Source organism: Phalacrocorax aristotelis, chromosome 20 (genome assembly GCF_949628215.1).
Source record: "Phalacrocorax aristotelis chromosome 20, bGulAri2.1, whole genome shotgun sequence".
Lineage (NCBI taxonomy): Eukaryota > Metazoa > Chordata > Aves > Suliformes > Phalacrocoracidae > Phalacrocorax > Phalacrocorax aristotelis.
The window spans coordinates 5,956,735-5,975,129 of NC_134295.1; the positions used below are offsets into that span (position 1 = coordinate 5,956,735).

The 18,395-nt window shown below is 62.6% G+C and overlaps 3 protein-coding genes across 5 annotated transcripts; 2 read left to right on the forward strand and 1 right to left on the reverse strand.

Annotated features, from left to right (window-relative positions):
- Positions 1-7: 7 nt before the first annotated feature.
- On the reverse strand, positions 8-5,565 carry LOC142066939 (myotubularin-related protein 9-like). Of its 2 annotated transcripts, XM_075115075.1 has the most exons (12): positions 5,177-5,285; positions 4,266-4,543; positions 3,989-4,048; positions 3,582-3,690; positions 3,145-3,270; positions 2,834-3,007; positions 2,502-2,719; positions 2,217-2,378; positions 1,938-2,079; positions 1,614-1,834; positions 1,265-1,416; positions 8-1,129 (listed from the first exon to the last, which is right to left on the reverse strand). In XM_075115075.1, exons 2-12 carry the CDS (start codon positions 4,460-4,462, stop codon positions 966-968), a joined length of 1,725 nt encoding a protein of 574 aa, XP_074971176.1. In that variant the 5' UTR covers positions 4,463-4,543; positions 5,177-5,285; the 3' UTR covers positions 8-965. The 2 variants fall into 2 exon arrangements, with proteins under 2 accessions (XP_074971176.1, XP_074971177.1); XM_075115076.1 differs by lacking the exon at positions 3,989-4,048 and having other exon boundaries at positions 5,177-5,565.
- Positions 5,566-6,339: 774 nt separating this feature from the next.
- On the forward strand, positions 6,340-8,057 carry FAM167B (family with sequence similarity 167 member B). The gene is made up of 2 exons (XM_075115092.1): positions 6,340-6,808; positions 7,457-8,057. Exons 1-2 carry the CDS (start codon positions 6,518-6,520, stop codon positions 7,718-7,720), a joined length of 555 nt encoding a protein of 184 aa, XP_074971193.1. The 5' UTR covers positions 6,340-6,517; the 3' UTR covers positions 7,721-8,057.
- Positions 8,058-9,586: 1,529 nt separating this feature from the next.
- LCK (LCK proto-oncogene, Src family tyrosine kinase) lies at positions 9,587-18,329 on the forward strand. Of its 2 annotated transcripts, XM_075115106.1 has the most exons (13): positions 9,587-9,803; positions 13,026-13,132; positions 13,257-13,338; positions 13,423-13,513; positions 13,653-13,751; positions 13,891-13,994; positions 14,108-14,257; positions 14,465-14,617; positions 15,716-15,895; positions 16,318-16,394; positions 16,506-16,659; positions 17,161-17,292; positions 17,593-18,329. In XM_075115106.1, the coding sequence occupies exons 2-13, from the start codon at positions 13,031-13,033 to the stop codon at positions 17,793-17,795; spliced, it is 1,527 nt and encodes a 508-aa protein (XP_074971207.1). In that variant the 5' UTR covers positions 9,587-9,803; positions 13,026-13,030; the 3' UTR covers positions 17,796-18,329. The 2 variants fall into 2 exon arrangements, with proteins under 2 accessions (XP_074971207.1, XP_074971206.1); XM_075115105.1 differs by having other exon boundaries at positions 9,606-9,803; positions 13,257-13,513.
- Positions 18,330-18,395: the final 66 nt, after the last annotated feature.

Sequence of the window (18,395 nt, forward strand, 5' to 3'; positions counted from 1 at the left end):
TTTTTTTGTCTGGAACAAGATTAACCTGAGCACTTTGTTTTCCCAGCTCTGTTGGCAGTGCCTTGCTCCCCACCCGTGGGCAGACAGCAGTGCTGTTACTCCTGGGGCCTCTCTCCACCCCAGGTTAACTCCTTCCCAGGGAGGATCTGCAGCCACGGTTCAGGTCCGGCCCTGAAGTGTCAACAGGCTGGAAGTGCTGCAGCCAGTCATTGTTTTCCGAATGACACACACGCGCCCAGCTCTGGTGCTTTGTTTATTTGCTGGACTGACCCTGAGCCAACTTTCCTCATGGAACAGTTATTTCCTGCACTAGCACTCTTGTGTTGCAAATCCTCATCCTTCCAGCCCTCTTGCCCTGTGTCTGTTTGGCTGGAGGGGTGGTTTGTATCTCTTTCCTTCCCCAAAACCGGGTTCAAGGCCAGATTTCCTGGCCTGGCTCCCAGCTCAGTGATTGATGCAACACTTAAACTGCAGCCATCATGCCCTTTGTGGAGAGAATGTTGTGGGTTTAGTGTGTTGTGCCGCTTAGTTTTTGCTGTGCTGACCATGCCTGGCAGCCGGGCAGGGGCTGCGAGCCGGGACGCCATGGCGGGAGCTGTCAGGGGCTGGTGCTGCTGGGCACAGCGGCCTCCTGCTGCCTCCTGCCCTTCTGCTCCACCGGCGGGCCAGGTACGAGCGCTGCTGAAATCCTGCTGGGGAGGAGAGCAGGAAGGAGCCCCGCTTGCGAGGGAGCAGGGATACTCCTGCCCTGTGTAAGTGGAAAAGCAGGCTTGGGCTGCGAGAGAGCACTTTACTGAAACAAGCTCAGTCTATGCAGCCTGGAGGCTGCGGAAGGGAGTCTCTCCTCTCCCAGAGCTGTCCTCCGGGCTCCGCAGGGCCTGTGTCCTGCACAGTGCATCCCGCGGAAAGCTGCAGCATCACCTTGGCCCAGCAGCCTGCGCGGACTGAATTGCCCACACTGCCGGTCATCTTTCGTTCTCCGTCTGGGCAGCGGGGTCAGAGAGGGACTGGCTCAGCCTGTTCCCTGTGCTCTCCTTGACCGGGGGGTCGTTGCCCTCTGCTAACCGCTGGATCTCTGCCCAGGCCTCGTCCAGGTACTGGGATGAACGGATCCATCGGAAGAATAAACCTAGGCGAGAAGGGGCTGTGTGTTATTTCAGCTGTGCCATATCTCTGTCAAGAGAGGGAAAAGCAGAGCAGCTTTCCCTCACCCAGCCCAGCTCGGAGCTGAAGATGGGTTCTGAGAGCAGAGGACCCAGCTTACCCTGCCAGAGCTGGATGCTCTGGGGCTCCACGGAGGGCCAGATGACCAAGGTGTTGTGTGAGTAAAGAGGGTTCAGGTACTTCTTCCTCTCCCCAGGCTGGTTCAACCAGGCCCAGAGGGAGTGTGTGCTCTCCTTCACTTTACACAGGCACCTATGGGAGAGTCGAGACACATTTCAGACCCTGCCAGGGGTCTTGGGGCCAGCTGTGACCCACACTGTGACAGGAAGGGCTTCGCTCTGCCCTATGCGGCAGCGTGAAGGCAGGGTCAGCACCTGCCCTGGCCACAGCAGGGTCTGCCCCAAGGGCAGGGGGGTGACCGTGGTGTCCCCACCGCCTGCCCCACTTGCCTCTCCTTCTCGTTGTTGCACAGGAAGGTGCCGTAGGCAGAGGCGTAGGCGTTGTCGAAGAGGGTGAGGAGGAGGCGCTCGTCAAACTCCAGGGAGAAGGGGAACTGGCGGCTCAGCTGCCACACGCAGTCGAGGAAGAGGAGGAAAAGCGGTGCCTCCTGCTTCAGCCGGGCGTGGGAGTAGGCAGAGCGGGCGCAGCGGAGGTGGAAGGGGTGGCCGGCCTGCAGGACCCCCCAAGGGGAAACACGGGGGTGGGGGTGAAGGGGAGCTGGGGGTGCCTAGCTGGGCTTGGGTCCTCAGCCCCCTCGGGACCACCGGTCTCACCTCAATCCACTCCCGCTCCAGCAGCCCCTGGAAGCCCACCAGCGTGCGGCAGGACGGGTCCAGGATGACCTGGGCCAGCGCTGTCACCAGCAGCGTCGTGTCTGTCCCCTCCGCCCCATGCACCAGCACACTGGCCTCCTCCCTGCAGGCAAGCGCCGGCAGTCGGGGCGATGCTGGCTGTGCCAGTGAGCCCGGGGGGACACCCAAGGTTTGTGCCACACTAAGAGCATTGCAAGAGGGAAAGCAGGGGCCGTGGGGTGGCAGCCACCCCCCCGTTACCTGTCCATGCACTGTGCAGCCAGGCAGGCCGTGCTCAGGGCTGCCTTGACGTGGCTCAGCCAGCGGCAGCTCTCCAGCCGGCTCAGCCACCGGTCCATGTTCAGCGAGGTGTCGTTGCAGGCTTCCACCAGCTTAATGAAGCTCTCCTGTAACGGGCGGCCTCTGGCAGGGGAGGAAAGTGGTGTCGGGCTTGGCAAGCCTTTTGGGCTGGAGACCCCGTGCCATTGGCAAGGCAGTGTGCTCACCCGTGTCATGAGAATGCCAGACCTCAGCACAGCCCCTCACCTCTCCAGGGGCCGGTGCAGCCTCCTCCACTGTGGGTAGGAGGACTTGGGCTCTGTGCCCCCTCCTGTCATCCGAGCCTGCTTTGCTGCCTGGGCCGACCGTGTGTCGATGATAAAGCCCCGTTCCCCCTCGTCCAGGACTGTCCCCAGCAGCATCTCGTCCTCACGGCAGCGCTTTCGGTTGGGGCCTGTCAGCGGCTGGCTGCTGCGGAGCATTGCCTGCAGGGTGAGGGATGGCAGGCAGTGAGAGCTGGGGGGCACTGGGGGAACCCCACAGGATGGGGGGGCTTTGAGCCACCTTCACCCGAGGGCAGGACGGGGAGGTGGACTCACAGTGCCGTTGTTGGGGTGGTAATAGCTGAGGACGGGGAATCGCCCGCCCTGCCGGAAACGGGCAGCCTTCCGCAAGCTGTCATCGTCCACCGCCGCCGGCACGATGACCGCGGGAGGGTACGTGGGGCAGGTGGTGAAATCCCGGTTCACGTCGCTCAGCCGCCACTGGCTCGTCTGGGGAAGACATGGGGTGGGGGGCTGCCTCGGGTGCCTCCCTGGCAGCCCCAGCAGCATGAGCCCCAGCGGGCAGCCCAGCAGGCGTGGGGGGAGCCACTTCCCAGCGCAGCTGGGTGTCTCCCCTCCAGGCTCACCTGCGAGGCGATCTGCTGGAAGTACTGCTCGAGGGGGAAAAGGTGCCATCCTTCCTCGAGCTTCAGGCTCTCGGGTCTGTAGAAGAACGGGTACATCATCATCACGGAGTCCACCGAGGAGAGAGCCTGGAGTGGGAGCGAAGTGGGAGCTGGTCATGGGTGGGGAGCATGGAGATGGCTGGGAATGTCCCCATCGTGTCCCCAGGGCAGCTTCTGCAAACCCCTGGCCATGTCCCAGCTGCAAGTGAGGGCTGGGCAGGCAGGTACTGGCACCACCAGCTCCGCGGGCACCCTGTGCCAGCACAGGCCGGGAGCTGAGTATTTACCCACGTTAATGACAGACCAAATGCAAACACCTCGAATGGCCGCTTTCTCCTGCCGACCCTTTGCACCCCGGCACGGCTCAGGCCGGGCTCTCTGGCTGCCCGGGAGCTCACCTCGATGGAGCTGGCAATGTTGAGACACTCCTCCATACCCGGGATCTCCAGCTGCAGCACCTTCAGGTCTTTGCAGCGGAGCGTGATGGTGCCGGAGGAGCCAGCGAGCCTGGGGGAGGCAGGAGGAGGGTCAGGGCTGGCTGTAGGTCCGTGCACACAGACAGACATGCAGACAGACATGCGACAGTGCCAAATTGCCGTTTGCCCCCCGGGAGAGCTGAGTGCGATGAAGAGGGAGGGCTGCGCTGGTGCAGGTGCCAAATCACTGGCTCTCATACGGCACCTGAAGCCAGGATTCCTACCACCTCCCTGCCCTGCCCGGGGCCTGGCAGGTACCACAGAGGTTAGCACAAAGCTGGGCACTGCCGGGCAGGTTAGCAGAGCCGAGAGAGTGTTAAAAGCCAAACCTGGTGTCCCGCAGGGAGCCATTATTCCGGGGGGGCTGGTACCAGCCTAAATTCTGCACTCTGAGGCATGGAGGAGAAGAAGAGGTCAATGCCCGGTGCCGCGAGTGTCCCTGGCGTGGGCCACGGGGAAGAAGAGGGACGCGGCTCGGCGGGCAGCGCTGTGGGGTGGCCATGCTCTGCCACCGGCGCCAGAAGAGCAGCGGGAAATCTCCTCCAGCTAAGGCAGGGGTGACACCACTAGAAGGGAGAGCGGGGCTGGCCATGGGGAGAGACCCACCTCTTCTCCACGGCATCCACGTTGCGGATGAGCAGCCAGAGCTCCACGGTGCCCGGCTGGGCATCCCCGCCAGGGCAGGAGGAGAGGAGCAGGTGGTGGCTGGTGATGCACAGGGTGCCCTTCACTGCCGGCAGCCCCGTGCATGACAGCAGCACGCTCTCCACTGTCGCCGTCTTGATCAGTTCGGAGAACTCCATGGTGATTCCGGCAGCTGCTGACCCCCAGTGTAGCCTGCCTTGGCCAAGCACAGGGACCTGCCACCGGCAGCCGCCACCAGGCTGGAGGGAGAAAGGGGAAATCCTGCAGCTGCACAGCCCAGCCTGGAAACCCCCTCTTCCCCCTGCGTCATGCTGGGCCCTAGAGCCTCACCCCCCTCTTCGTGTTTACATTGTCACTTATACCATATGGAGCTTCCCCTGCGTGACTTCTTTCCCCCACCCCGGCAATGCTATTATTGCAGATGGGGAAACTGAGGCACGGGGTGAGCTGGCTCCGGGCTCCCTGGCAGTTCCCAGACCCCAAGCCAGGTACCCCGTGCCCGGTGCTGGCTGTGCTGCAGGAGGAGTAGATTTCTGGTGGCTGGTAAAAATGCAACTGCCGCCTTGCAGGGAGCAGCTCTGGGTCCTTTCCTGCCTGCGCTGGGGCCTGTCACGCTGGGGCTGTATGGTGGGGCTGCACTGACCGCTGCCAGACCCCTGGCACCTGCCTGACCCCAGCTCCCACGGGCTCTGCCTCCACCCACGGGCTCTGCCTGCACCCACGGGCTCTGCCTGCACCCACGGCCGCCCCCAGGCCGGGGGACGGAGCAGAAGCTGCTGCCAAGTGCCCTGGGTGAGGAGGAAGAGGGTGAGCGCCTGGCAGCACTGCCTGCGCCTGGCAGCACTGCCTGCCCCAGCCACCCCTGTGCTTACCTGGTCGGGCTCGGCGGCAGGCGGGGACCTCAGGGTGCAAGTGGGGATGTTGGGGTGCAAGTGGGGGACCTCAGAGTGCAAATGGGGATGTTGGGGTGCAAGCGGGGGACTGTGGGGTGCAAGCGAAGGACCTCAGAGGGCAAAAAGGGAGCTGCTGGGAATAAGCAGGGGACGTCAGCGTGCAAGCAGGGATCTCCGGGTGCAAGCAGGGGATCGCGGGGTGCACGCAAGGACCTCAGGGTGCACGCGGGAGACTGCGGGGTGCAAGCAGGAGACCCCAGCGTGCAAGCACGGATCTTGGGGTGCAAGCAGGAGAGCTCAGGGTGCAAGCAGAGAGGCGGGCGATACCCCGCACAGCCCCGCCATGCCGGCGGGGACGGCGGCTCGGCGCAGGGCTCCGCGCCCGGCGGATGTCGGGTTTAAGGTGGCGCGGCCCCGCGGCGGCCCCGCCGGCGGGCAGCGGGTGCAGGGGCCACGGGAGGGGTGCTCCGCTCCCCGGGACAGGGAGGGGCTGGGGGGGGACCCGTGGGGTGCGAGAGCCAGGGGAGAGGCGAAGGGACAAGGGGGAGGGGGGGGGCGTGTCTTTGGGGACGACTCTGGGGGGGCTGGAGGGGACACGGGGGGGGAACGTCCCCGGGACAGACGGTGCCCGCGGGGCGCAGGCAAAACCCGGCCCCCCGTCGCTGCTGCCGGAGCCACCCCGTGCCGCGCTTGCACCGCTGGGGATGGGGGTGGGGGTGGGGGTGGGGGCAGCGGCCCGATTCTGACCTGGTTCCACCTTAACGGCCCGGCCGGGATGCGGGTCCCCGGCTGCCCCCCGGCTCCTCGCCCCGTCCCCCCCCTCAGCCCTCCCCCGGTTTCTCTTTCCTTCCTTTGGCTTTTTTTGCACTCCCCACCCGGCCCCGGCCGGGTGCGGGAGGGCGGCGGCACCCGGAGATAAATCATCCCCGCTCCTCCTTGCCAGTACGTCCCAGTGAAGGCTTCTTCCCGGGGAACTGGGAGTCCCCTCCCAGCTGGAGACAATAATGCTAAAAAAGAAAAGGAAAAATAAAAAAAACCCGAAACCGCCAACGAACAAAACCAAAAAACCCTTCCTTTGCACTCCTGTGGATAAGGAAAGTTCCTGCCCGTTATAATTGCCCTCGGCGTCCCCAGCCTTTATTGTTCTGGGGGTGAATAAATAGCCGGGTCTCGGGTGCAGCCAGGGCAGTGGGTGGGTGGCTGTGGCCAGGGTGCTCCTTGCCTTGTGGGTGCAGTGGGGCAGAGGTTCGGTTTGCACAGGGTTTTGAGCGGGGGGAGAGATCACCCCAAGGGGTTTGGGGGGCTGCAGCAGGTGCCACCATGTCCTTCTGCCACCTGAAGTTCAAGGAGCTGGGCGAAGAGGAGCCCACCTGGGAGGAGGAGAGCCTGGACAGTGTGAAGGCGCTGACGGCCAAGCTGAAGCTGCAGACACGGAGACCTTCCTACCTGGAGTGGGAAGCCCGGGTGCGGGGGCAGCCCTGGTGTAGCCAGACCCCTGGGGGGGCACAGCAGACAGAGCAGGGCCCTGGGCACCCTGAGGGTGAGCGGGATGGTGGCGTCTGTGGCTTTGCCACCATGGAATCAGCTCTGGAGTGGCTCAGGATGGAGTTGGTGAGTAGCTGCTGGTGGGATGGGGGGCACAAGGACTGGGCAAGGGCTGAGCCCCAAGGCGGGGATGGGGCTGTGGGGCTCCTCCGTGCAGCGGGAGTGCTTGCAGCCCAACCTCACGCAGCAGTGACAGCGTGTGCTGGGGCCAGGGCGCTCCAGCCGCAATGCAGTGCTCTGCTCCTTTGCCCAGCACGGCTGGCGTGTGTGGATTTTTGCAAGGTGCGTGTGGCTCTGTGGTGCTGCAGCTCTGCCCGTGTCCCTTGCACAGCGCTGGGCGTCACAGCTCTGTCAGGGTCTGCACTTGACACCCCCTCCTGCCTGCTCTGCTGGTGGCATGGCTGTGGTAGACTTCATCGGTATGGCACAGCCATGGTGGCTTTCATGGGTGGCACAGGCAGCGACAGCCACGTGTGTACACTATGACAGGCGTTTGAGCTGACTCTGGGCTGTGACCCTGGCACAGACCCTGTGCTGACCCCGGGACTGTGTGCGTGGGCTCTGTGCTGATCCCAGGGCTGTGTGTGCACAGGGTGCCTGTTGGTTTGGTGGGTTTGTGCCCTGGCCAAGCCCCAGCCCTGCTGCCCCAGCTTTCTGGCTGCATGGGCCGCTGAACCCCGCAGCTCCGGCCCTGACACCCGTCTCCCCGTGCAGCGGGAGATGCAGGCTGCGGACCAGCGCCTGGCACAGCAGCTGATGCGCCTGCGGGCACAGCTGCACCAGCTGAAGGTGGAGCAGGCCTGCCACCAGCACAAGGAGATGCTGGACGATGCTACCTTTGGCCTCGAGGGCTGCGAGGAAGACTCGGACCTGCTCTGCAACATCCCGCCCAAGGCCGCCTTCCTGCTCTCCATGCCACTCAAGCACATCGGAGTCACCCGCATGAACATCAACTCCCGACGGTTCTCCCTCTGCTAAGCACGGCAGGACCCCACGGACTGCTCGGCTCTGAGCACGGATGGGAGCTTTGCAGGCACCCATGGGTGCATCCGGACCTGGTGGGGCTCGCAGATCCCTTGCCGAGTGCCTCGGGGACTGCGGAGCTGCTGCCAGGGCTGGGTTCCCTTGGGGCCGGTGGTGCTGAGCCGTGGTGCAATGCTGTGCCACGATGGAATGGGAAAAGCCACTGTTCCCATCTGGCACAGGGTGTTTTGGGGCACCCAGTGCTCTGGCGCTAAGGACAGTGGGGTCAACCACAGTGGAAAATATGGGGAGCAGCCCTTTGAGGAGGAATAAAAGGAGGTGAAGGCAAGAACTGATGTATTTTCCTTCTGTTGCATGCACCTGAGCACCTGCCTACGCCTCGAGATGTGGCTCCTGGCCCTTTGCTGGGGGGTACACGAGAATTGCAGGGGGGACCCCAATGCCATTGCTCCTTCCCTGTCCGCTCCCGAGGGCTCTGGCTCACAGGGTAGGTAGTTTCTCACCACTTTCTGTTGCAGGATGGTGCTGTGCCAGGGAGACGGTGTCTCTGCTTCAGGGACCTTGTTTCCAGCCTCTCCCCCAGTGCCCCTGGCAGCGGGTGGGTGCGCGGGCTGTGCCGTTGCAGGAAACACTCGTCACCAAACTGGCTGCGAATGGAGGGGTTGTTTTTGAGGCACCGGGGGCCACGCTTGGGGTTTGGCAGCCTCTGTGGCTCTGTCCTGCCCCATCTCCTGAGCCCCTGCGGTGCCGTGCCAGGAGCAGCAGGGACCCCAGGGTTAGTGCCAGCAAGGGCTGGCAACGCTGCCCTCACCAGAGGGTTTTGCTTTTGGCTTTTTCCCTTCCTCCATTAACACCAAACCCTTTACAAAAGAAGTTGCTGCTTGGGGACGTGACTTTCACGTAACACTTTTTGCAAGCCATGCCAGGAAAGATGTGGGGTGACCCAGGGAAGCTGTGGAACGATCTGGGGATAACTTCAGGGGCTGCTTCTCCTTCCCAGGGTAGCAGCAGGACAGGCGGAGAGCTCACTGTGCACCCCAAAACTGCGACACACCCCAGGGCCTGGCAGCGCTCCCCACCGCTACTTGCCTGGGGCACCCGCGGCGTTGGCAAGCACGATAGGAACAGGGCTGCGCGGCTGCCCCTGGGAAATGTCCCATCAAGGGTAGATGCTGCGTCTGGTGCTACAGCTGTGGTGCCCCCCGCCAGCTGCCGCAACCGCCCCCCCCAGCGCAGCTGGGCTTCCTGCCCTTGCCTCTGCAGAGCAGCCGGCAGGTACCTGCGGCTTCATGTTTGATCGCAAAAGCCAAGACAATAGCGTTGTGGTTGCTCTCCTCTGAGCTATCTCTAAAAACACAGGGCTGGCAGCCTGGGTGGGCACAGTGTTCCCTCGGCTTCAGCCACCGTCACTGCAGTTCTTGGGATGCCATGGTCTGGGGTGACCCAGTGGTGACAGCCAAAGCAGGGGCTGTGGGGTGCAGGATGAGTCCTGCAACCCGCACAGGGTCGGACGGTGTCAGAAGCAGCTGGTACATGGCACCGCCAGGCTGCCCACGCTGAGCACCGGAGAGGGGACAGCACAGGGGACAGGGGGTCTCAGCTAGTCGGGACTGCCTGGGCAGCGGGTGACAAACCCCTGCCCATCGCTGGCCCCTCACAGCACGTCTCCCAGCCCTCAGGACTCCGCTCCCCCATCAGCCAAGGGGCTGAGCATCCCCTTGCCCACCTGGTCACTGGAGACTGGTGGCCAGGGGCACCCAGAGCAGGGACCCTCCGTGCCAGGGATGGCAGGAAGCCATCAGGGTTTGTCACTAGCTCTTGCGGTTGTGCGCAAGCTGCGAACCAGCTTCTCTAGAGTTTGCTCATGAGGCAGGAAACCAGGGCAGGCGGCGAGCAGGAGCGAGTGGTGGCGGTGGGGAGCGTGCGCGCCCGCCTGCGGGGGGCTTGTGTCCGCTCCCCAGAGGGTCGCCACGTTCATGCCGGGGACAGAGAGGACGTGAGCGGGGACAGTGCCTTCACTCTTGCTGCTGGGCCATGGGAGTCTGAGAGCGGCTGGTCCTCGCCTCACTGCCAACAGGTACCAGGGACCTGGGGCCAAGAGGGTCTGCACCCTGCAGATGGGAGCTGGGGACCACCCAGCTGTCTGCAGAGGATGCGGGGGTCCCGTTGCACTCTCCAAGGTTGCCTCTTGGAGGGATGGCAATGGGGGTTCGGGCTTGTCGCTGCGGGGGGACGTGAGCGCTGGTGCACAGGCGAGGGATGGAGGGAGCAGAGCTGTGCTCCCCATTCCTTTGTGGCTTCCCATTTGGGGTGAAGGCCGCTGCCCTCTGCCCACCCGGGGGGCCTGCCCAGGGTGGGAGCACCAGCCGCCTTGCAGGGCTCTCCCCGAGCCCCCATTTCCAGGGCAAAGCGGGAGTTTTGTCCCCAATGCCAGGCTCTTGCCTGCCTGGCTGTGGGCGAGAGCAGCTTAGGAACAGGCAGTGGTTTAGTGCCAGTCCATTGGGGTCCACCGCCCAGTTTGGGGGGTTTAGACACTGAGATACACCTAGTTTCGGTGCTGTTTCGGTGCTGTCTCAGTGCAAACAGCTCCCCGCTGCAATGGCAGCTCTGGAGCCATGGCCCTTCGTGTCTCAGTAAGGCTAAGTCAGCACAGGACAGACTGTCCAGCTGGGTCACAGCTGGCTTGGGGACATCCGGGTCACTCGGGTGAACCTTGAAGAGCATCAGGGACAGGCTCAGCCCAACCTTCAGCCCTCCTCATGGCCGCCCACACTTGTGAACAAACCAACCAGACCTGGCCAAAGAAGCGTGTCCGGAAGGGCCAGCACAGGGCAGCTCCTCCAGAAAGAGCCAGGGGGTCCAAATACACTCCTGAGCAAAGCCGGGGAGAGGCACATACGTGGCCGTGCAAGGACGTGAGTGCACACCCGTGTGCACACACACGTACCCCTCTCCGGGGACACGGCGAGGTATGGGGCAGGGGTGCCTACACATCCCTCCCAGGCAGCCTTCGTATGAGAAATTCGGTTGCACAGATGCAGTCACAAAACATAACTTCAAACACCCCATTTCACCGGCATGGCCCTTGCACTGTGCAGGTGAAACGGCTGCTCGGTGGAAATTATGCTGTGGCTTGAGTTCATAAGATTAAAAAAAGACACAATAGCAGCACCTCCCTCCCCACCCCAGCTTTGTGCAGGAAGGAAAAAACACCTCCTGGCACCACACGCCTTTGGTAAGGTGTTTGAAGGGCTGCAGATGGGTCTTGGAGAGCAGGGGCTTCTCCTCTGGAGTGCCAGGGCTGTGCTCGGGGCTGGGTACGAGCCTTGCTGCTGCCTGGGCATCATTGGAACCTCGGCTGTTCCTCCTGCCTGCATCAGGGCACTGTGGCATGGCCGAACCCATTTTTGGGTGCCAAAGCGTGTTCCCAAGTAAGTGTCACTGGAAGCTGAAGGCATCAGGGTGATTTTTAGCATTTAAGTCCCCAAAGCAGCATTGCACAGTGTGGTGGGGACTCACTCATCTGCCTTGTCCTCACCAAAATCACCTGTTGCCTGCTCCTGTCGGCCACCATGGCACTGGGCACCCCGAGGCGGCCCTGTGGGGATGGCCCCCATGTCCCTGCTGTGGTTGCCAAAACAGCCGTGCCAACCCCATCCCAAGGGAGGGGGCTCCTGGTCTGCAAAACCAGCCCTGACAGCATGGGCTGGGGGTTTCTGGCTTGCAGCAGGCTCTAATAGCTGGGGTTGGTGGTACCGGGGGCTGGTGGCACCCTGGGGACCCTGCACCCTCTTTGGGGACCCTGCACCCTCTTTGGGGACCTGATGTGAGGCTCTTCCCTGTGTCCCTAACTATACATGTGAGTACTCACTCAAACGAAGCCCCTGCTGCTCTACTCTCCGCAGCATCATGGAGCGAGGTGGATTTAACTGAGTGCTTGTGAAAACACAGCCATGCAATGGCTCCTGGGAAGGAAACCAAGGAGAAAATGGTGCTGGCAGTGCCAGTGGACAGCATCTCCCAGCAAAGCAGCTCAAGGGGCTCAGCTGGCCCACCAGGGGCCTGGCTTGCTGCAGGGCACGGTGGGGATGGGGACCCTCGCAGCTGCATCGCCTCAGTGCCAGATAAGAGCTCCCACTCGGCATTTGCAAAAGCAGCCTCTGACTTTGGGTGCCGGGGGCAGAGACACCTGGGCTGGCTCTCTGTGCCGTGGGGCTCCCAGCCCTGCTGTTGGCACCCAATGCCTGCGGAAACCACACCAGGGCCCCCAAAGAGCTCCCAAAGCTGCTGGGCAGAGACTGGAAAGAGGATCTGGGGGCCGGGTCTTGGTGGAGATAAATCCCGGAGGTGTAGGCGTGGGGGATTCTGCAGAAGAGCTTTTTCCAGGGCGGTGGGCTGTCATTTCCACATGATTCACTGCCGGGGCTCCTAGCTCCATGCCCCACTTGACTTTTGTGGAAAGGTGAGAGCTGCCTCAGTGGTTTGCAGAGCCCACGCAGCGCTCGTGGCATGGCTGCCAGGCTGCCCCGGTGCCCATGCCACAGTGCTGGGGACTCTGGGGTGCAGCCCCACGCCAGCTTGGCATCACCATGGCCAGGGCTGATGCTTGAGGTTGGGGGATTCTTGATGTTTCTGGGTGAACTGCCAAGGATGATGGGCCCCAGAGCGGGGATGGGGGTTTAAAGGACATCCCTGATGCAGGAGAAACAGGAGCACAGCAACGGGGCCAAATGTGTTGGGGGAGGCTAACAAGAGCCCTGGGGGAGAAGGAAATCGGAGGTGACGCAGCGTGGGTGGGTGAGTGCTCACATCCGCCTCTGACCCCAGAACACCGCTTTTAGGGCCTGCGAGGTGCCTGGTCCCGCCAAACCTCATAAAACATGTGTTGCAGGGCCATGCAAAGATGTATTAATTGCTAATGGGGTATTCATGATTAGATTGTCATCTAGATGGAGAACGTAGGGATCAGCCCAAGGGCTGTGAGGTGTGAAGGAGGCAACACCTGGCTGTGCCGGCAGCTCAGGGAGCCTCAGGCGGGGGACTAATTGCCATCAGTGTTTTTTAATTTAATTTTAATTTAAAAAAACATAACAAAATTAGGAGGAAATATGGCTGGTGACAGAGAGTCGGGGATGCTCTCAGTTCAGCAGAGGACCCCAGGAGTGTGTGGGGCAGGCCATGCGATGTGGGCAGCCAGACAGATGGACACAGGGATGGGGATGCCCTGGAGCAGGAGGAGAGGCAACGCTGGGGCTGGGGGTGTGAAGGCTTCCCTCACTACCTCTTGCCCCCACTGCAGCCACCATGGGCTGCTGCTGCAGCTCAGGCTACGACGAGGACTGGATCGAGAACATCGACATTTGTGAGCACTGCAATTACCCCATTGAGCCCAACAGCAAGCGCCAGGTGAGCAGGGGGCAAGCAGACACCCCTGTCCCTCATCCTGGTGGGCAAATGCCTCTGGAGGTGGCCATGGGATGGCCAAATTCCAGGAAGGTGAGGGCTCATGGAGGTCCTTGTCCCCTTGCAGAGGCTGATTCGCAATGGCTCCGAGGTGCAAGACCCCCTGGTGTCCTATGAGGCCACGTCTCCACCGTGCTCCCCCCTGCAAGGTAAGGTCTGGCCGCAGCAGGGGGCGGCTGTGGACACCCCCCCAGTTGGCCACCGCCACCCTGCCCCTCCGCTTGTTCTCCCAGATAAGCTGGTGGTGGCCCTGTACAACTACGAGCCCAAGCACGATGGGGACCTGGGGCTGCGAAAGGGCGAGAAGCTCCGCATCCTGGAAGAGTGAGCGAGCGCCGATGACATCCCAGCACCCACGCCAGCGTGACCCTGCGGCTCCCCGGCTGGCATCCCGGTGCTGCTGGGGGGGTCTGTGCGGGGTCCGGGCAGCCGGGGGGGGTCTCACCTCGCTGTGTCCTTGCAGGAGCGGGGAGTGGTGGAAAGCACAGTCACTCACCACCGGCCAGGAGGGTTTGATCCCCTACAACTTTGTGGCTATGGTGAACAGCCTGGAGCCCGAGCCGTGAGTAGGGGTTGAGTGGGAGCCATGCCCTGGCAGGAGCTGTGCTGGCTGGGGGGAAGGTGCCAGGAGCGTCCCCTGAAGCACAACTGGGGAGGTGACCTGAGCCCCCCCCAGCCCTAACCCTGCCCCGTGTCCCCAGGTGGTTCTTCAAAAACATCAGCCGCAAGGATGCGGAGCGGCAGCTCCTGGCATCGGGCAACACGCATGGCTCCTTCCTCATCCGGGAGAGCGAGACCTCCAAAGGTACCATCCCATGGGTCCTGCTGGCATCTCCCACCTCAGGCACCGAGAAAGGTGTTGGGAAGCACAGGAGGAGTGTTGGGGTCTCACACCCACACGGTTCCCCATCTCCCCAGGCTCCTACTCACTGTCGGTGAGGGACTTTGACCAGAACCAGGGCGAGACGGTGAAGCACTACAAGATCCGCAACATGGACAATGGGGGGTACTACATCTCCCCCCGTGTCACCTTCAGCAGCTTGCACGAGCTGGTGGAGTATTACACACGTATGCACCGTCCAGGGGCTGGGGGGAACCAGTGGTCCAGGGGCTGGTCCTGTCTGCAGGCAGGGGTCGGGATGAGGATGGGGAGGGGATGGGATGGGATGGGATGGGATGAGCAAGACACGCTGCTACCTGTGCCCCAGCAAAGCCATTAGCTTGTGCTGGGTGCCCCATGCTCTGACACTGGCTCTGCCTCCCCCTGCACCGCAGGCAGCTCCGACGGGCTGTGCACCCGCCTCGGCAAGCCCTGCCGGACCCAGAAGCCACAGAAGCCGTGGTGGCAGGACGAGTGGGAGGTGCCACGGGAGTCGCTGAAGTTGGTGGAGAAGCTGGGAGCAGGGCAGTTTGGAGAAGTCTGGATGGGTGAGTCAGGGTGAAACTGGGGTGCTTCCTCCCAGATGGGGAGGTGTGGGCAGCGTCAGCCACGCCCCGTGGTGTCCCTGGCCCAGGGAGGGCTCTGGCTGGGGTCCTTCATGGAGCAGCCAGCACAGCCGCAAGTGTGGGGCCTTGGCTTTTTACAAGGCCCCTGGAAGAAGGGAGAAAACCAGCAGCTAGAGCAGCCCAGAGGCAGCTCTGGTTTATGCAGAGCAGCCCAAGCTTCCCCCCTCTCCCATCCCTGGCTACCCAGACCCCTGCACTGCTGCCAGGGTGGGTTTGCTAGTGCAGGCGTGCATGCATAGGGGATGCACCGTGTCCTTGTGAGAGCAGCTGCCGGCTTTGGCAGAGAGCCTGCGAGCACTGTGCATGGCCCCGCACGGGAAACGGCTCTTGTTGTGGCTGTCGCTGTCACTGCCACACTGGGAGCAGCTGGGGGCTCGGAGGCAGAGCAGGGCCTTGTGTGTGCTGCTACGCAGCCACAAAAACACCTCTGCTCCCTAGATGCCACGGTGTGAAAGGTACTGGGGCTGCCCCACTCCCCTCCATCATGCCCTGCAGCCCTGGAGCGGGGTCCCTACCTTCGCTCCCATGGGTTCTGGCTGTCCCCCAAAGTCCTCTCTGGGTACCCAGCAGGAGCCAGGCTTTGGCATCGCTGCCTGGCTCCCCCAGCTGCCCCTCCTGTTCACAGCCCAGCCACCAACAGCTTCCTTTCCTCCTGGTGGCTGAAAGCCACATGTAGAAATATCTGCCTGGTGGGTTAAAATGTGGTTACAGATTTTTGTCCAGGAGGTGGCCAGCACAGAGCTGTGATTGTCCCCAAAAGTCCTCTGGCCCTGCTGCAACAGTCATCCGGGGCAGCAGGGTCCCTCCCCAGCCTTTGCTGCCTCTGGGCTTCGTCTTCAGCCAACCTTTGCAATCTCCAACACCTCTTGCTTGTGCAGTCTTGGGTTGGGATGCTCTACATCCACAGAGTAGCCCCCATGCTTCCCTCCTCCACTGGCACTGCTATTGCCACGCATCCCCCTGCCATGCCTGGCAATGGGGTCCCTCTGCCTCATCACACTCTGCCCCATTTCTCCACAGGTTACTACAATGGCCACACCAAGGTGGCCATCAAAAACCTGAAGCAGGGCAGCATGTCACCCAGCGCCTTCCTGGCAGAGGCCAACCTCATGAAGAACCTGCAGCACCCGCGGCTGGTGCGGCTCTACGCAGTGGTGACGAAGGAGCCCATCTACATCATCACGGAGTACATGGAGAAGGGTGAGGGTACCCAGGTGCTGCCCACCACGGCTGGGAGTGGGTGGGGGTTGTGAAGAGCCATGGTGCCTTCGGCTCCTGGCTGTTCCTTTCCAGCAGTCGGTTCTGACTTGTGAGTCTTGAGCTGCTTTTGGCATCCTTCGCCTCTCTGAGCTCTGCTTTTGCATCACGGCTCTCCCACTGGCTGAGAGCTCGGGGGTCAGCCCTGGCAAGGGGAAAAGGACCTTGCAGGCAGGATGGTCTCCTGCCCATCCACTCCTGCCTGCCTTTCCAGGGGCTGCGAGCTGCCCAGCCCCACATTCAGTGATGCGCTGGGGGACGGCGCCCTGGTGAACCCACTGCTGCGACACCCAGCCCCAACAGGCACCATGGGGAGGGGAGGCAGCGTGCCTGCCTGCCGCTGAGACCTGCTGCCTTCATTGCAGGCAGCCTCGTGGACTTCCTCAAGACCTCGGAAGGAGTCAAGCTCAGCATCAACAAACTGCTGGACATGGCTGCGCAGGTGAGGGGACACAGCCGCGGGGCTACTGGCAAGGAGGGCTCTGCCGGGGCTGGGGCTGGGGCTGCCCCGCTCGGGCTGGCGGATATTAATTGCAATTACTCCGAACCGCAGATTGCCGAAGGCATGGCCTTCATTGAGGCCAAGAACTACATTCACCGTGACCTGCGGGCTGCCAACATCCTCGTGTCCGACACCCTGTGCTGCAAAATTGCCGACTTCGGGCTGGCCCGTCTCATTGAGGACAATGAGTACACGGCTCGCGAGGGTGCGTCCCCCACCGCCTTGGCCCCACATGCTGAGCCCCACCCTTGGGGTGCACAGAGCTCAGGGCCACGGGAGGAGGAAACCCCCACCCACTCCAGCATTTTCCAGGGGTCCCTGCAGTGCCCCGGGGACTCCAGGATGGGGTGCAGCCCCTGAAGAGGGGTGCAGGGGTCCTTCTCCTCTCTCCATTTCTCTCCCTGTAGCCGGAGCTGGTCTGCGGGATCCCTGCACACCCACTCAACGCTGCTTTTGGTGGGGTGACAGCCCTATCTGGTGGCTACTGCAGGAACAGGCGTGCTGGCCCGCTGCAGGGGTGTCAGCCCGTGCCGGGGGGCCTCTGTAGCCAGCCAAGCAGTGGGGGGCGGGGGGGCTGGCTACCACCAAATGCATCTTGTCCTCAGGGACAGAGGCTGACTAGGGGTTGTCACATCAGGTTAAACAGAGAGGGATGTTTCCAGCTCAGCTGTAACATTTTATTTTCTCCCCTCCTGCTGTTTTTCAGGGGCTAAATTCCCTATTAAGTGGACTGCGCCAGAGGCTATTAATTATGGGACGTTCACGATCAAGTCCGATGTCTGGTCGTTCGGCATCCTGCTCACGGAGATCGTCACCTATGGCCGGATCCCATATCCAGGTCAGGATTTCCCAGCAGCTGCGCAGCAGAAGGGCTCCCACGCCCACAAGTGTGTGCATGCACTCCCGCACGCACGCACACACATGCCCTGAGCCGCCCCATCTGGCTCCGTTCCCTGCCAGCCCGCAATGGTTTCGACCGCTTCCCAATGCACATGGCCAGCCACGGCCCAAAAGCCACCGAGGGGTTTCAGAGGCAGTAGAGAGGGAAGGAAGCTTTCCCATGGGATTTGCAAATGTAGGGTGTTGCTTGCGACACGGGGGTGACCCAAATTCAGCGCTGTGTGCGTTGTCCTTGCAGGGATGACCAACCCCGAGGTGATACAGAACCTGGAGCGCGGTTACCGCATGCCGCAGCCCGACAACTGCCCGAAGGAGCTGTACGAACTGATGATGCAGTGCTGGAAGGAGAGTCCTGAGGAACGTCCCACCTTCGAGTACATGAAGAGCGTGCTGGAGGACTTCTTCACCGCCACCGAGGGCCAGTACCAGCAGCAGCCGTGAGGACCCAAGCAGCGGCTGGGGCACCATCGTGTTGGGGTGCCCAGGGGGTGCTCCCCTTTGCACTGGGTCCCCACAGACTCCATACACATCGCCCTGGGGCGTTGGTGAAGGCTGCCTGGACCTTGACAGTAAAGATCTGAAGCACTTCAAATCTTTGGAGCAGCAGATTTCAACCCCCCAGAAGGTGATGGACGGCCAAAGCTGACAAGTGACTCCAAAGGCTGGCACTCGGGGGCTCCAGTGGGACTGTGGGGCCCGGTGGGTGCCCACCACGCTGTCCCCGCTCTCGCCTGGATGCAAATCCAGCCTCCAGCCCCACATGGGGGCTGGCCGGGGGCCAACCCAGCCCCCTCGTGCCCCTCTGGCCGGGCCTCGCTGCCTTCCTCACCCCCAGCCATGGCTGGCACCCCCCCGCAAGCAATGGCCGCCCCATCCCTTGGCCGTGGGATGCTCCTTCTCCCCCCCGTTGGTGTTTGCAGGACCTGCCCAGTAACCACCACCGTGTTTTGGGGAAATAAAGGCCTTTTCACCGGCGGTGGCCACGGGAGGCCTTGCTGCGGCCCAGGGAAGCCAGGCCGCCATGGGGCAAGCGGGGTGATG

What these genes read in the sequence shown, in the direction of transcription:
- FAM167B (XM_075115092.1), top strand. Translation starts at nt 6,518, where the DNA reads ATGTCCTTCTGCCACCTGAAGTTCAAGGAGCTGGGCGAAGAGGAGCCC. An exon ending in AGTGGCTCAGGATGGAGTTG is followed by an intron (nt 6,809 to 7,456) that starts GTGAGTAGCTGC and finishes CTCCCCGTGCAG; the next exon opens with CGGGAGATGCAGGCTGCGGA.
- LOC142066939 (XM_075115075.1), bottom strand. Translation starts at nt 4,462, where the DNA reads ATGGAGTTCTCCGAACTGATCAAGACGGCGACAGTGGAGAGCGTGCTG. An exon ending in TCCAGCAGATCGCCTCGCAG is followed by an intron (nt 3,008 to 3,144) that starts GTGAGCCTGGAG and finishes TGTCTTCCCCAG; the next exon opens with ACGAGCCAGTGGCGGCTGAG. An exon ending in GAGCATCCAGCTCTGGCAGG is followed by an intron (nt 1,130 to 1,264) that starts GTAAGCTGGGTC and finishes CTTCTCGCCTAG; the next exon opens with GTTTATTCTTCCGATGGATC.
- LCK (XM_075115105.1), top strand. Translation starts at nt 13,031, where the DNA reads ATGGGCTGCTGCTGCAGCTCAGGCTACGACGAGGACTGGATCGAGAAC. An exon ending in AAGCTCCGCATCCTGGAAGA is followed by an intron (nt 13,514 to 13,652) that starts GTGAGCGAGCGC and finishes GTGTCCTTGCAG; the next exon opens with GAGCGGGGAGTGGTGGAAAG. An exon ending in GCTGGTGGAGTATTACACAC is followed by an intron (nt 14,258 to 14,464) that starts GTATGCACCGTC and finishes CCTGCACCGCAG; the next exon opens with GCAGCTCCGACGGGCTGTGC.